Source organism: Mastigoproctus giganteus, chromosome 12 (genome assembly GCF_048544385.1).
Source record: "Mastigoproctus giganteus isolate SK-2022 chromosome 12, ASM4854438v1, whole genome shotgun sequence".
Lineage (NCBI taxonomy): Eukaryota > Metazoa > Arthropoda > Arachnida > Uropygi > Thelyphonidae > Mastigoproctus > Mastigoproctus giganteus.
In genome coordinates, this window is record NC_143586.1 from 52363061 (window position 1) to 52379600 (window position 16540).

Below are 16540 nucleotides of genomic sequence, written 5' to 3' on the forward strand. Positions count from 1 at the left end.
TCCTGAGAAATGTTGCGAATACCGAAAATGCGAATACTGAGTTATGGCTCCCATAGTAATAATGGGGTTCCGTTCCAAAGTATGAAATATATAAGAAAAACTAGTCTATGTATGTATTATATGTGCCTTCATAATATGACTATATACATAGACAGTACATAGTGAAATGCAAGCATATGGCATTGAAATGAAAATAAGAAACAATTTAATATTAAATGTAATATTTATTAGAAATTTCAAACAAATCTTTCAAACCAGCGCCTTTGCTAGCAAAAAAAACTTATCCCGCCAGTGTTATCACCAGTTTCGCTAAAGTGTTGATAAAGGAGTTTTGCCTGTTCCCGAATGATGAGTGAACTTAACGGAATTTTATTTTGAGTTCAGTCTTCTATCCACAGATTTAAAGCGTTTTCCATTTTTTCTTATTTAACATCATGAGTTACAGAGCAAATTTTTGAAGCAATTAGCGCGTTTTCACGGACACTACGGCGGATTTTTTCTTCCGATTTTTTGATTGATCGTACCGTTGACTCATTGATTTTATAATGTTTTGCCACTGAGGAGACACTTTCACCATTAGAAATTTTGTCTAATAACTCAATTTTATTCACTAATGTCATGTCCTTACCTTCTTTGATATTTTCACATTTCTCTTGTTATTCGTAGCCATATTTTTGTACGGGTTAGAAAGAACTTGTCCACAATAAAGTCACTTTTGTCCATTAACACACTCGAAAAAGTCTGTTTTACACTAACACACTGCAGAACGGTAGATTTTACACTTTTGTAAGCATATCAATTTATAAATTGATAAATTTATTCAATTTATAGGCATATATATAAATTAAAAGCAAATGACGAAACCTTCCATGACAAGTGCATAGCACATACTGAACAAGGATTAGCAAAAAACATCCACGCTCGCGATTTTGTCACCCCTCTCCCCCACCCACTGAGCGCTGTTTTGACCGGGAAAGATAATTTTAGTCACGCCCGTGTTTTTTATGGCGGATAATTCACGGCGCTTTAAAATTCACATTTTTTTTAGGTTTCATTTTATATTAAATCAACGACCGCGAATACAGATACCGCGAATAGCAGGGGTTTACTGTATATGATATCAGAATTATTTTTTGCATCCAGTTCCTTTGCAACCACGTCATAGTATCCAATCAAATTTTTCCGGGCATGACTTTCCCTTAACAAACCCATGCTGTGTCTGAATTATTTCTACAGTCTTGTCTAGATGATCCTGCAATACTTCTTTAACCAGTAACTCCATTATTTTCCGTGGAACAAAAGTTAAACTAACAGGTCTGTAATTACTCATGTCACCCTTTGATCCCTCCTTTGTGAATTAGTGATACATTTGCACATCTCCAGTCCATGGAAACTTCCCCTGAGTCCAAGGATACTCTCATAATTATGGCTAATGGTTTTCTTACTTCCTTTGCCGCCTCCTTTAATATAACTGGGTAGATTCCATCGAACCCAGGTCCCCTTCTTATGTTTAACTTCAACAATTTCTCCTCCACTTTGCTCTCATTTATTATAAAATCATTAAGCTCCCTGTTAGAGTGTAATAAGCTTCTGTCCTCCACTTTCCTACAGAATTCCTCATGTGTGAATGTAGATGCAGAATACTCATTCAGTTTGTCAGCTATATGAGCAAGATCATTTACAGCTGAACCATTGATATCAAGTGGACCAATCTTATTCATCAATTTCTTCTAGAGTTTATATAAGTAAAGAAGTCCTTGCTGTTTTTCTTTGCATCCTTTGCCAAAGATTTCTCATAATCTGTCTTCACTTGCCAAACCTCCTTTGTGACTTGATTACAGACTAGCTTATATCCACCACAGGATTCTGTGTCAACTGATAATTTATATGCATCCCGTGTATTTTTCTTCTCTGCCACGAGGCTCATTAGTTCATCTGACATCTGCAAAGGACTTAATCATGGAAGCTACTAGGCTTTCCATTAAGAAAGCCTAGTAGCTTCCATTAAGAAATATTGTTCAAGGTTTAGGCTTAAATGGATGTCAGATGAACTAATGAGACTTGTGGCAGAGAAGAAAAATGCATGGGATGCATATAAATTATCAGGTGACACAGAAGCCTACAGAAGATATAAGCTAGTCTGAAATCAAGTCACAAAGGAGGTTAGGTAAGTGAAGGCAGATTGTGAGAAATTTTTGCAAAGGATGCTAAGAAAAACAGAAAGTACATTTTTACTTATATAAACTCTACAAGGAAGGGTATGAATCAGATTGGTCCACTTGATATTGATGGTTCGACTGTTGATGATTCTGCTGAGATAGGTGATAATCCAACTGTGTATTTTGCATCTACATTCACATGAGGAGTTATTAAGGGAGGAAAATGCCAGAAGTTTATCAGACTGTAACAGGGTGTTTAATGATTTTGTAATAACTGAGAGCAAAGTGGAGCAGAAATTGTTGAAGTTAAACATAAGAAAGTTATCTGGGGTGGATGGGATCTATCCAGTTATATTAAAGGAGGTGGTAAAGGAAGTAAGCAAACCCTTAACCATAATTATGAGAGCATCCTTGGGCTCATAGGAAGTCCCCATGAACTGGAGATATGCAAATGTATCCACAGTTCACAAAGGGGGATCTATGGGTGACATGAGTAATTACAGACCAGTTAGTTTAACTTCTGTTCTGGGGAAAATAATGGAGCCACTTGTTAAAGGTGCATTGCAAGATCACCTAGACAAGACTGCAGTAATAATTCAGACACAGCATGGGTTTGTTAAGGGAAACTCTTGTCTGACAAATTTGATTGGATACTATGATGTGGTTACAAAGGAACTGAATGCAAAAAATAATTTTGATATCATATACTTGGATTTCAGGAAAGCTTTTGACATTGTTGCGCATGGAAGGCTACTGTACAAATTGGAGCAGTGTTGGTATTAAGGGTAAGGGTAAGCTGCTACAATGGATAAAAGGGTTGTTGAGTGAGAGAAGATAGAGAGTGGTAATCAATGGACACTGCTCTTTGTGGACTAATGTTATTAGTGGAGTCCCCCATGGTTCGGTGTTGGGCCCACTATTGTTTTATCTATTTATCAATAATATTGATGAAGATATATCAGGCTTAATGTTGAAGTTTGCAGACGATACAAACGTTGGCAGGGTTGTTAATGACAGTAATGGCAGTGTACTGCTATAAAAAGATGTAGAAAATTTTGGCAGATGGGCTGAGAAGTGGCAACTGAAGTTTAACATTGACAAATCAAAGTATTTGGATTTCAGGAAAGCTTTTGACACTGTTGCGCATGGAAGACTATTGTACAAATTGGAGCAGAATGGTATTAAGGGTAAGTTGCTACAATGGATAAAAGGATGGTTAAGTGGGAGAAGACAGAGGGTGGTAATCAATGAGTGCTACTCTTCGTGGACTAATATTATTAGTGGAGTCCCACAGGGTTCAGTGTTAGGTCCACTGTTGTTTTGTATATTTATCAGTGATATTGATGAAGGTATATCAGGCTTAATGTCGAAGTTTGCAGATGATACAAAGGTTGGCAGGGTTGTTAATGACAGTAATGGCAGTGTGCTACTGCAACAGGATCTAGATAATTTGGGCAGATGGGCTAAGAAGTGGCAACTGAAGTTTAACCTTGACAAATGCAAAGTACTGCATATGGGTAGAAGTAACCCCAGAGAAACGTACCAGCTGTGTGGTACTACACTTAGGCTGGTAGAAAATGAAAAAGATCTCGGAGAAATTGTGCAGTCAGATATAAAGTTTTCTAAGCAATGCAGACAGGCTGCCAGAGCAGGTCATGGGATATTGTCAATGATATACAGAAATTTTTCTAGTAGGGAAAAGATGATTATTCCTTTGTATAAGGCAATGGTCAGGTCACGTCTTGAGTATTGTGTACAGGTTTGGAGGCCTCATTTTAGGAAGGATCTAGAGTTGCTTGAGCATGTACAGAGAAGGGAACTTTAGACTCATGGGAGGTCCCGTGGTCTGGAGGTGTTCAAATGTATCCCAAATTCAAAAAGGGGGTTTCAAAAAGTGACACAAGTAACTGTAAACACGTTAGTTTAACTTGTGTTCTGGGAAAATTAAAGAAGCATTGCATGATCATCTAGACAAGACAGCAGTAGTAGTTAAGACACAGCAAGGGTTTGTTAAGGGGAAGTCTTATCTGACCAATTTGATTGGATACTATGATGTGGTCACAAAGGAATGGATGCAAAAAAAATAATTTTGATATTATATACTTGGATTTCAGAAAAGATGTTGATAATGTTGCTCATGGAAGACTGCTGTATAAATTGGAGCAGTATGGCATTAAGAGCAAGTTGCTACAATGGATAAAGGGATGGTTGAGTGGGAGACGACAGAGAGTGTTAATCAATGGACACGGCTCTTTGTGGACTAATGTTATTGGTGGAGTTCTCTTGGGTTCGATGCTGGGTGCATTGTTTTTTTGTGTATTCATCAATGATATTGATGAGGGTATATCAGGCTTAATGTCCAAGTTTAGAGATGCTACTGCAACTGGATCTAGATAAGTTGGGTAAATGAGCTGAGAAGTGGTAGCTGAAGTTTAACATTAACAAATGCAAAGTACTGCATATGGGTAGCAGTAACCCAAGAGAAACGTACCAGCTACATGGTACTACACTCGGGGAATTGGAGAGTGAAAAAGAGAGTGGGGTAATTGTGCAGTCAGAAATTTAGTTCTCTGAGCAGGTAATGGATATATATTAATTTTGCTAGCAGAGACAAGGAGGTGATTATCCCCTTGCATAAGGCAATGGTCAGGCCACACCTTGAGTACTACATACAGGTCTGGAGGCCTCATTTTAGGAAGCACGTAGATTTGTTAGAATGAGTACAGAGAAGGGCAACAAGATTGGTGAGAAGAAGAAAGGGGTCCTGTTACCAAGGAAGGCTTAAATTTTGCAAATAATAATTGCATAAATTCAAATTGAGGAAAAACAGTAACAGAATAGATTACATAAATTTGCCTTTAGCCAGCGGTGGTTAATTGCTGGAAGAAATTTTGATCTGTCTTTGTGGAAGTTGAATGCTTAAATAAATTCACGGAGGAACTGGGCAAACCTTTAGTGGGAATGGATGTATGAAATTGGGTTTTTATTTTTAATTTTTGGTTGCTGCTACATAAGCTCATGTGCTTACTTTCTTGCATCACATGCCTCGCCTCCATTACTACTACTACATCCATTTAGGCCTAAACATTGAACAGTATTTCTTAATTGGTATGGAAAGCCTATTAGCTTCCACGATTAATTCCTTGAATGCTTCACATTTAGAATTTGCTGTTGGTAACATCATCAGTTGGTCCCATTGAATAGAATTTAAAAATTGTCTGGGACCACTGTAGTCACCTTTACAGAAGCAAAAACTTTACCTTCACTTTACCCTTGGTGGTAGTAATATCTTTAAGTAAATCCCACATCAGTACACTGTGATCAGTGGTGTATCCTTGCCGGAATGCACCAGAACAATGTTCTGGTACATTTTTTCTAAATGTCATAATAGAAAATCATTAGATTTATACACCTAATATTATGAAACAATGACATAATCAAAGGGGAGGGAGAAATATCTATTTTACCTATTGCTACTAAAAATATATATTAATAGTAATCTTTAAAATTAATAGATTTCTTTAAAAATTTATTTAAAAACAAAAATATAAATTTTGCAATGAAACTTGAACATTTCTTACTAAAGTACAATGTGTTTGATTAAGGGACCCAACGAATGAGATATACTGTGATGTGTGCGAATGCTGCATTTTGATATGCCATGAACCGAATGCTAGAACTGGTTTTTCTGTGAACCGTGAGTCTGAAGTCTGATTCAGTTATTGTACAGTCGATGTGGCTTTATCATATAGTCTTCTGGAGAACGAGCGTTCCTGTACTATTTTTTTAGCAATACACCTCTGACTGCTGTGATCACTGCTACCCAGTGGTTCTTTTATCTGCAAATTCTTAATGCATGAATAATCTCTGCTTATAACCAGATCAAGAGTATTTACTCTCTCTGGTTGCCTCTTGAACATGCTGCTGCAGAAAACAGTCGTCCAATAAATCCACAAAAGTCCAGTCAATATCGGGGAAGTTAAAATCCCCCATTATTAGACACTCTGATTTACTGGCCCACTCTATTTCTCTGTACAATTGTTCATTGAACTCAATAGTCTCATTAGGCCTATAACACATTCCTACTCTCATTGTTGTTTTCCCAGTGCTTATGTCACACCAAACTGACTCAACATTGCACTGCCCATCTATGTCAACTGGATACACTTCCTTAGATTTTGTTTTTCTTAACCAACAGCATAATCCTTCCTCGCTTCCTATCTATCTTTTCTGTACACATTGTACTCCCCAAATTCCAATTTGCACTGCTTATATCTGTGTGACATCACATCTCTGATATTCCAACAATATCTACCTTTGATGTCTTGACCAGCACTTCAAATTCATCAAATTTATTTACTATACTCCTAGCATTGGTATGCATGCAAATACACATGCACTTGTTCTTACTCTTAGTTACCTAACACAGCCCATGTATTTATTTGTTCCATGATGACTGCCAACAGTCCCTGAAATCTCCAGCCCCCCACCCTCCAGGCCACTGCTCATTCTAATATGCACTGTTTCAGTGCAATAATCAATTTCACCTCTGCCTGTAGCTACTGTTAATTTTTTAGTCTGTGAATCCTCTCAAGCTAACAGTTTTCTGACTCGCCTAACACTACCTTGATAGCATCACACCAGCAAACACTCTTGCACCTCTTCTATTTAAGTGTATTCCATCCCTGTAGAAACAATCTCTCCAAAACAAACAAACAAGCACAGACCGCGCCATGAAAAATTCTATCCCATGAGCCTTGCACAATCTCTCCATCACCGAATTGATTGACAAAGCTCTCATCATATACTTCCTCCTATCGTGTCTGGTCAGAACTGCAGACACTTTCAAATTTAGCCCTAACTCATGATGTGTTTCAACATTGACCTGTTCTTGTTAAGCAAATCTGCAGCTCTCCCACTCTTAATGTTATTAGTGCCAACATGTACAAAATTATCACCCTTTGTGCCCTTAAAAGATGATATCTGCTCTACAACATCATCAACTTTTACCCCTGGCCCTATTCCACCTATACTTTTTTACACTATATATTACCCATCTCTCTGACACCCATCAGAATGCTCAGTTGGCACCTAATTTCTTGGCACTTTGAACCTAGCACACACAAAGACAACCTCCATGGCTAAACTATGTCCTGTTCCATTTCACATTTTGCACATTTTTTTAGACTGTAATGCATTGGAGAACTGCCCCCTTTGGTTCTCCCCCAAGCCACAGCACTCCTGCTTTTTCCACATTACTTTAATGTTCTAGTCTGGGGCATGATTTCCATTTAAATATAATTTAATTAGCGATAAAAATTAATAAGATTTTTAAATTTAATTGATTAATTAACAGTACTATACTAAGCTAACAGATTCAGACTAGTACAGTGCTACATATTATGCTATCTAATTTTGCATTAAAGCTACCTATTTACCACAATTAAAAAATTTGAATTCTCTCAAGATTCAAACAAAACAAAGGTTTTATTTATATTAAGTAGTAACCTACAAAATCTCAATCAAATTAAAAATAAGCATAACTAGGACTATAAAACTACTTAAAAAGTATGATATAATATGACAATTAAGTAAATAAAATGGCAAAAGTTTTTAAAAAACATATTTCTTGGAGCTTGAATTCACTGCTTTCACTTATAATTATCTGAATTCAATTATCTGAAAAATCTGGGTTCTTAATGAAGATTTTTTTACATTTTTGGTCAATTTATTGAGAGATTTTTGATGAGAATTCTGGTCATGTGCATATTCTAGACATGGAATGATATACATTTTAAAGAAATTTTTATTATGAGAGAAATATTTTTAGGTTTTAAACCTCATATAGGTCAGTCAGATTGTGTTCTGTATGCCTGTTATCAGGTAATCCAGCCCAGAAATCAAAATGGCCTTTGAAACATTTGGAGATGGAGACAGCCCTCTCCATCTCCTTCAAATTAATTGCCTTACTTATTTTTAATTTTGTTAATTTACTTATCACATTTTGAAAATAAACATTCTATTGTTACTATATGCAATGTGCATGCACTCATGCTCTCATTTATTATTATCTGAAAAACCTGTGAACCCTTAAGCAAGTTTATCCAATGTTTTCATTTTGATGTTCACATTGATAATATAGGCACCTCCGTAGCCAGGTGGGAAGGAGCAGCAGTGTGTAGCACACGCTTCTTGATTAGACCGGGGTTCGAGCCCGTCACCACCAAATACGGACGATGCGGAAAGGTCAGGGAATGACCACCGCATATTCCCGGAGCAATATGGCCTTAGTTGCTAATGCTCCTAAAAACCAAACAACAACAACATTGATAATATGGATAAACACTTCTGATTTGCTTTAATTAATAATTTTTAACTTAATATATCAGATGTCTATTATATTAATAATTTTGTTGTTTTGTAGAACTTCTGATGTTAGTGATGATGAATTTGACTTCCAGCAAATCTATAGCAGCTCTTATAATTCAAGAGATAATTACAAAAACGAAGAAGAGAAGCCAAAAAGGAAAGATTGTCCTGACAGGTATATATATTCATCAGTGTCATCCATGCTTTATTAATTTTAAATATCTAAATAATAACAAATGCCATATTTTGTAAATAAAATAAATTCTGTACCTTCCCCAACTAGTACACACACACACACACACACACACACACACACACACACACACACACACACACACACACACACACACACACACACACACAGGTATAAATTATTAGACAGATATAAATTATTAGACTCACTGTGCAGGATGTATTTTAGTCTTTCTTAGGCCATCAAATGGAATACACCCAAATAGTGCACCCATAGAGGATAAAACAGGTTATGTATGAACTTTAATTTTTGTTTCCTTCATTTAATCCATGAGAGGAAGGCTCAGAAAAATGGACTGCCACAGCCACATATGGTCACTTGTTAAATTTTTTCAGTTTTTTTTTTTATTATTTTTTTTTATACTAAAATTTAAAATTGTCATATGTAATGTGGTAAGCTTCTCAAAGCAGTTAAACTAGCTGTTTTAATAAAATGTATTCTTCCTTACATCCCATACAGTGAAGTGTTATCTTTTCAATCTTAGCAGTAGTATTCATTCTTCATTTACGTAATATTGGTGTAAATACACCATAAAAAACTCTTAAACAAAAAAACTACGTTTGTAGTGTGAAAGGGCATCATTTTATCTATATCTCATATTGTGCTCATCCTTCACAAGTTGCCATGTATTGCACTACCTCAAATAAGTAACGCTTCACTAAAAGAGAAGACTATTGTTACTTATTCTCAGTGAGGGGCACCAACATCCAGCTGGCACCGTTTCAAGGCTTATTGGCCCTTCATTGGTGGGTGGGCAGGTAAAGTCAATGCCTTGTAGCATTGACTTTACTTAAACATTATTATGTACACCTTTTGGCATCTCTCATATTGTGGGATTATCTTCACAACTGGATTGTCATGTCTGCAATACCAGGGTACCTGCCCACCCACCAATGAAGGGCCAATAAGCCTTGAAACGGTGCCGTCTGGGTGGTGGTGCGCCCCACTGAGAATAAGTAACAGTAATCTTCTCTTTTAGTGAAGCATTACTTATTTGAGGTAGTGCAATACGTGGCAACTCGTTGTGAAGGATGAGCACAATATAAGATACAGATAAAATGATGCCCTTTCACACTACAAAACATAGTTTTTTCGTTTAAGAGTTTTCAATGGTGTATTTACACCAGCTGGTGCACTATGGCCATAGACGCTCATGTGCCAAAAAAATCCCCAAACAAACAAACAATTTACACCAGTATTATATAGATTCTTTATACTCTTAAACATATGATGCCTTGTAGCATTGACTTTACTTAAAAATTCTTCATTTACCACAACAAATATGCACCACAAAAAATATCTTCAATGTTTAAATGAGACCTAGCACTTAAAGTGTCATCTTTCTGTAGGTCCATTTTAACACATTGAACCCCATGTGTTATAGGAATACATGTAAACAATGACACTACATCCAACGATATCATAAACTCATTCACCTCTATAGTCTGTGAACTTTTTCTGTGAACCTCACGGTTCACAGAAAAACCAGTTCTAGCATTCAGTTCATGGCATATCAAAATGCAGCATTCGCACACATCACAGTATATCTCATTCGTTGGGTCCCTTAATCAAACACATTGTACTTTAGTAAGAAATGTTCAAGTTTCATTGCAAAATTTATATTTTTGTTTTTAAATAAATTTTTAAAGAAATCTATTAATTTTAAAGATTACTATTATCTTTCGAACATCGAAAATTTACGAACATCATCATTTAAACATCGAAGATATTTGTTGTGGTGTAGAATTTTGTGTCTCTCACCAAACATTTCAAGGGGTGATATACAAGCAGGTTCACGGCACAGCTATGGGTTCTCCTATTAGCGCTATTGTGGCAAATTTAGCCACGGAAGAATTAGAAAATAGGATTTTGAAGGACTGGAATTCCCTATGCGTAAGTGGAAAAGATACGTGGATGACACATTCACTATTGTTCAAAAGGGGAGAGAGGAAGATGTGCTTAGTCTGCTCAACAGTTTTTCTCCATTTATACAGTTTACCTCAGAGGTAGAAGCAGGTGGTACCCTCCCATTCCGAGATGTAATGGTATACAGAGATGGCTCCAGGCTTAAAACCACAATCTATAAGAAACCAATGTGCTGGAGCCAGTACACCCACTACAGGTCAGCGCAGACTAGGCAACGTAAGAATAGCATCGCTAAGGCACTATTTGATAGGATTAGACCTACTGTAGTACCTCTGAGGAGAAAGAGAAAGAAATTTCACGAATTGCAGCAGACCTCATGAAATGCAGTTACCCCCAGAGGGTCGTGGATAAATATAGTAGAGGAGTGGAGTCTATCCATTGAGAATTGGCTGTTCCGGTTACCGCAGCTTACATTCCCTACTATCCAGGCCTTACAGAATGTATTGCAAGGGTGTTTCGGGATTATCAAGCACACTGTGTGCAGCTTCCGAGCCAGAGGCTGCATACAGTAGTGTCGCAGTTAAGGACCCCATACTAAGGGATTCTAGTAGTGGGGTTATATACAAGATTAAATGCCCGGATTGTGGGGATGGTTATGTGAGGGAAATGGGGCGGCGGCTTAAGGATTGTCTGGGGGAACACACGAGTGCCACACAGACTGCAGAGTTTAATAAGTCCGCTGTTGCTGAACATTTTTGGGAAAGACAGCACCGGTCTCCCCAGAAAATGCTGTCCTCCTTGATGCGCATAGATTCTGGGACCGCAAGTGGCTCGAGAGCTTGTGGATTTGCTCATTCGACAACAATACTATGAATAGGGACAGGAGTGTGCGGCTTCACCCTCTTTTTGAGGCTATAGTCCTCTCAAAAGATGAGCATTTCTGTTTACCATGTTCCCGAGCTGCTTCCGGTTCTGGGACACTTGTAGGAACTTTTGTTCATGTGCCTGATCAACCACGTGTGCCGTGAACCTGATACTTAAGGATGTGCTGCGCAAGTATTATTTCTTGTTGAGAAAGGAGGTGGACGCCCCCGAAAGCTACAATTGTACAGTTTTAATAGTTTTAACGCTTTTAATCTCATATATTTTATTTTATTCATAATCAGTTATTGTAAATAGATTATGTTACAGTATTCTCTGTATAGTTTGTATATATACAGTATTAAATTATTTTAACTCAATGGTTGGTGTATTAATGTAATATCGTTAATAATTTATTTCCTCTACACAAGTCACATTTGGAAGTGTGGTATTGTTATAAGAAATCAGTTTTTAAAAGGTATGTTTGCTATTTATATCTTTAATCCATTTGTTTATCGATAGCAAAATAGTGAAACTGAAAGTGAAAAAATACAAGAAAAATGATTGGCTTATATAAAAATGCTTGCTTAATAGGTTGCATTTTAATCATTATGCATTCGTGTTTAAAAAAAAAAAAAAAAAAATCGAAGAAAAAAAAAATTGTTAATGAATTGATAGACACTATACTGTTATATAATATGGTAGAGTAAGTAATTTATTATTGAAATGATACAATTAAAGGATTTGAACCACTTCAATACCAAACACTTAAACAATTTATGGCTATGTTTTGGGAACCCACTGTTTCCTGTCTTCAGGCCTACAGGGGTTAGGACATTGAGGAGTGGTACGACAACTTTTCAAGTTTTCAAAAAAAAATTTTTGAATTTTATTTTTGGCTATAACACACTTTGCTTAAAATGTGAGTGTTAAAAATGTCTCCAACATGGGGACATCTTTAACACCCATGTTATTTTGAGGTTGGACTGTATTATATTCCAATGATATTAGTTTCTGCTGATTTGGTGCATGCTCTTTTGCCATGGTTTTCACAATTTTCCTTACAGGTTTCGTATAGTGTACTTTCTTTCACTTATTCTTATTTAATTTTCACACACACACACACACACACACACACACACACACACACACACACACACACACACACACACACACACACAGTAAACTCTCATAACATTCCTGCTTATAAGCACTATTCTTCTGGCCCCTGTGAGCAATCATCTGATATGCCATGCACTGTTTAACATATATAGTGTTCCTGTTTAAAATGAATTTTCACTTATATCACTTTTTTTTAAAGTCTCAAGGTGGAATAAATTTAATATAACCTCCACTTCCTCTTGATTTTTGATTTTAAGAAAATGATGTTAGAGACTAAATACTAGGAATTGCTTATGGTGCAGTTTGTTTATTTATTTTTTTACTTTAAATAAACAAACATCACCAAGCTGTGATGAGTGACCTTTACTTTCAAAGCTTTGATTTAAATATTCTGAGAGTGTGATGTCCAGTCCATATGGAGGATGGGGAGTATTTCCCAGCCATATTTAACTCAAACCTTTGAAGGTAAAGATTGCACTTTGCAAACTTGTTGTCTAGACATTACATTCTCATGCTCTCCTCAAATTTTTTTTATTATTATTTTTAATTTATCATTGTTCATCTGCTTTCTTCACTGATAGTAATTATTTCTTTTATATGTGCATATGTGTTCAGTGTGGGATAAATAAATTTCATTAATGAATAGCATTATGTTAATATTACATTTATCATTGTGTGTTCTACTGTCTTTTGGCTTGCACTAACTTAAAGTATTCCTGAGTCAGCACTGTATGAGGAACCACATAAAAATAAGACAGTTATTTTTTTAAGATTTGACAATTTTCTTTTACCCAGATCTACACCCCTTTAACCTTATATTAAGGAAAGAGTATTTCTAAAACAAAAAACCATACATACACACACACACATAGAAAGATGTCACATCTGGATAAATCCGATTTTCTTCTGAAAAAGACTATAATAAATGAACCTGGGCACTGTTTTCTTATGTTCATGAAGTTGACCCTTTGTAAAAATTCAAAGTAAGATACATTTTGGTTCACAGTATTTACAAGGTAAGATTTTTAATAATCAGAAAAAGATTTTATCCTTACTGCTTTATCTTCAATAAATCTTGAGGAGATTATTTCTTACAAAAGATACTGACTTTATCACAGAAAACTGCATTCTTCTGATGCGTTCCATTTTTATTAGTATCAAAGAGAACGGAAATTTTATTTGAAAAGGATGTCAGTTTTGGTTTTTGTTTTAATAATGTGTACTCAATAATCCTGGAATCTATCCACATTAATTCATGTCTTCTTACGTATAATAATATTTAGCAGATATACTAAACAGTCTTTTTTCTCCGTAAAACTTTTTTCTTTTAATACGATAGACACAACATTTAATTTTACTTCCCTATCTCTTCTACACTGGCATGCAAAACTTAAGGACCAACACTATTTCTAAAGATTACAACCACAAAATCTTTACTTAAAGTACTCTTTACTGATGAGAGTAGATTCAGTCTCAGCAGCAATTCTGGATGTCAGCTAATCTGGCGAGAGGTTGGCACACAGTATCACCTCACAAACATCACTGAAAGGGATCGATATGGCGGTTGAGGTGTTCTCGTGCGGGGAGGCGTTATCTTGAATGGACGTACACAACTCCAGATACCGAAAGGCGGTCCATAGCCAGGTGGGCAGGAGCAGCAGTGCGTAGCACATGCTTCTTGATTAGACCGGGGTTCAAGCCCGTGACCACCAAATACGGAGGATGTGGAAAGGTCAGGGAATGACCACCACATATCCCAGGAGCAATATGGCCTTAGTTGCTAATGCTCCTAAAAAAAAAACCAAACAACAACAAACAACTGGAAGGTGGTACTGTAACCGGTGCATGCTACTGTACTGAGTGACCTTTCCCATGTCCGTCTGTTCCGAGGTGCCATTGGCCCCGACTTCATGTATATGGATTATAACGCCACACCCCATCGCACTGCATCTGTTTATATACTTTTGGAAAGTGAGGACATTGTTCATGTGGATTGGCCTGCCATTCCACCAATCTAAATCCCATCGAACATACATGGGATGCTCTGGGAAGACACCTAGCGGCACGTCCAAACCCACCAGGAAATGATCACCGGCTGAAGATGGTGCTGACAGAGGAATGGACGATGTTACTGCAAGAACTTATCAACAACATTGTTCTAAGTATGGACAGGTGGTGCAACGCCTGCATCGACATTAAGGGTGGCCATATCTCCTACTGAGGACCATTTCTTCCCTTTGTTTCATCTATGGCAGTGATGCATCTGTATCATGGCAGCCAGTGCTATGTTGCCATTTTTGAATAAAGTTTCCTCTGTACCGTTTTGTTTCCATTGTTGTGTCAGTGTTGTTTCCTTCATCATTTCTGTACCTCACGAGGTTCCTTTGGTATGCTTTTCCCATATCCAGGCCACTACTCTGAGAAGCTAAAGGTGAAAACCTGACTGGTCCTTAAATTTTGCATACTAGTGTACTATAGAACTCCTGGTGGCAGTGCCGAATTAAGGTACGGGCTAGTAGGGCTCTTGCCCGGGGTGCCATTCTTTAAGGAGTGCCAAAAACAAGAACAATGAGGCAAAAAAAAAAAAAAAAAAATATATATATATATATATATATATATATATATATATGTGTATTTCTATTTAATTTTCTATTTAATTGGCTTTAAATTTCAATGAATTATTATTCGTATAATTAGATTTTCTAAATTAATTTAGAGTTTCCGTTGCAATATATTTTTATTCTTGTTACCTTTCTCTTCCCTCCCTGTTAGATTTGAATTTAGGTTTAATTTTGTTTTTTCACTCTTGTCTTGCCGTACTGCTGGCATTATTTTATTATTTGAAACCTTATTCTAATTTATATGACTATGTTTCGAGCATCATGTAGAGGAATGTGCTTTTTGCTGCCTTTTATGTGTGCTGTACCCTCCTTTTTATTTTTATTAAGTAATACTTCTTTTCCATCATTATTTAAATATAATTATATGTGTGTGTGTGTGTATATATATATATATATATATATATATACACACACACACACACAGTGGAACTTGTTGAAATGAAAAAATTATAATTCCTCAGAGCGGTTTAATACTAGAACATACATACAAAGAACGGTTAATATACAAAAGTGCTTTCGGCTGAGTAGACAGCCTTCTTCAGTTAAACAGAAAATATATTAAATGACAGTTAGAATGGAGATGTGCACTGCCAAGTTGGTGCGTGAGGTGCATGGCTAATTGTTTGAGGTTGAAGTTTGTGGCTGTGACGTATGGTGGTGACGCGGCCAGCGTTTGTCTATGGACAGAATTATTGCTTCTGTGATGGGGTTAACTTGACAACCACTGTTCCTGTTCAAAGAGGTATCCGAGCATTTTATGTTTAACGATTCCAACCAGGTGCGCCGTAGGTAATGGTGTAATTCGTTCGATGTAATATCACTCTTTACCTCCATCCCAGTGGAACTTGCCATCTCTTGTGCAAAACAACTCTTGGACAATGATGAAACCCTTAGCGACAGAACCAGACTGACACCTGATGACATTTCCACCGCCCTCAGACTGTGCTTAACAGGGGGTGCAATCATGTTTAGCGACTCAATTTACCAGCAGGTGCATGGCACATAGAATACATAGAATTACATGGAATGCTACCATAGTCCAATTTTAGTAACGCCCACTGAGTGACATTCACTTCTCACCTCAACCGTACCACGTGACCTTCCTGTCAATCATTATATGATATGTCCGTTCTCATCTAACTGGACTCCCAGTAGATGGGTTTTCGTGAATTTTTTTTTTTTAATTTTGTTCTTTTAGAACAATTTGTCATCAATCACATAGGCTATATGCTCTTGTTTTTTTTTTCCCTGAAAAGTAACATACAGCATACATTAACCATAAATTTTCT

General features: G+C 36.6%; 1 protein-coding gene across 3 annotated transcripts in view; it reads left to right on the forward strand.

Annotated features, from left to right (window-relative positions):
• The window catches only part of LOC150077059 (serrate RNA effector molecule homolog B-like), a 218337-nt gene that overhangs the window by 46910 nt on the left and 154887 nt on the right, over positions 1-16540 (forward strand). For all 3 annotated transcript variants that reach the window (XM_090386175.1, XM_090386177.1, XM_090386176.1), the window contains exon 4: positions 8584-8703. In XM_090386175.1, coding sequence (XP_090242301.1) covers positions 8584-8703 — 120 coding nt within the window. The remainder of the gene's footprint in view (positions 1-8583; positions 8704-16540) is intronic.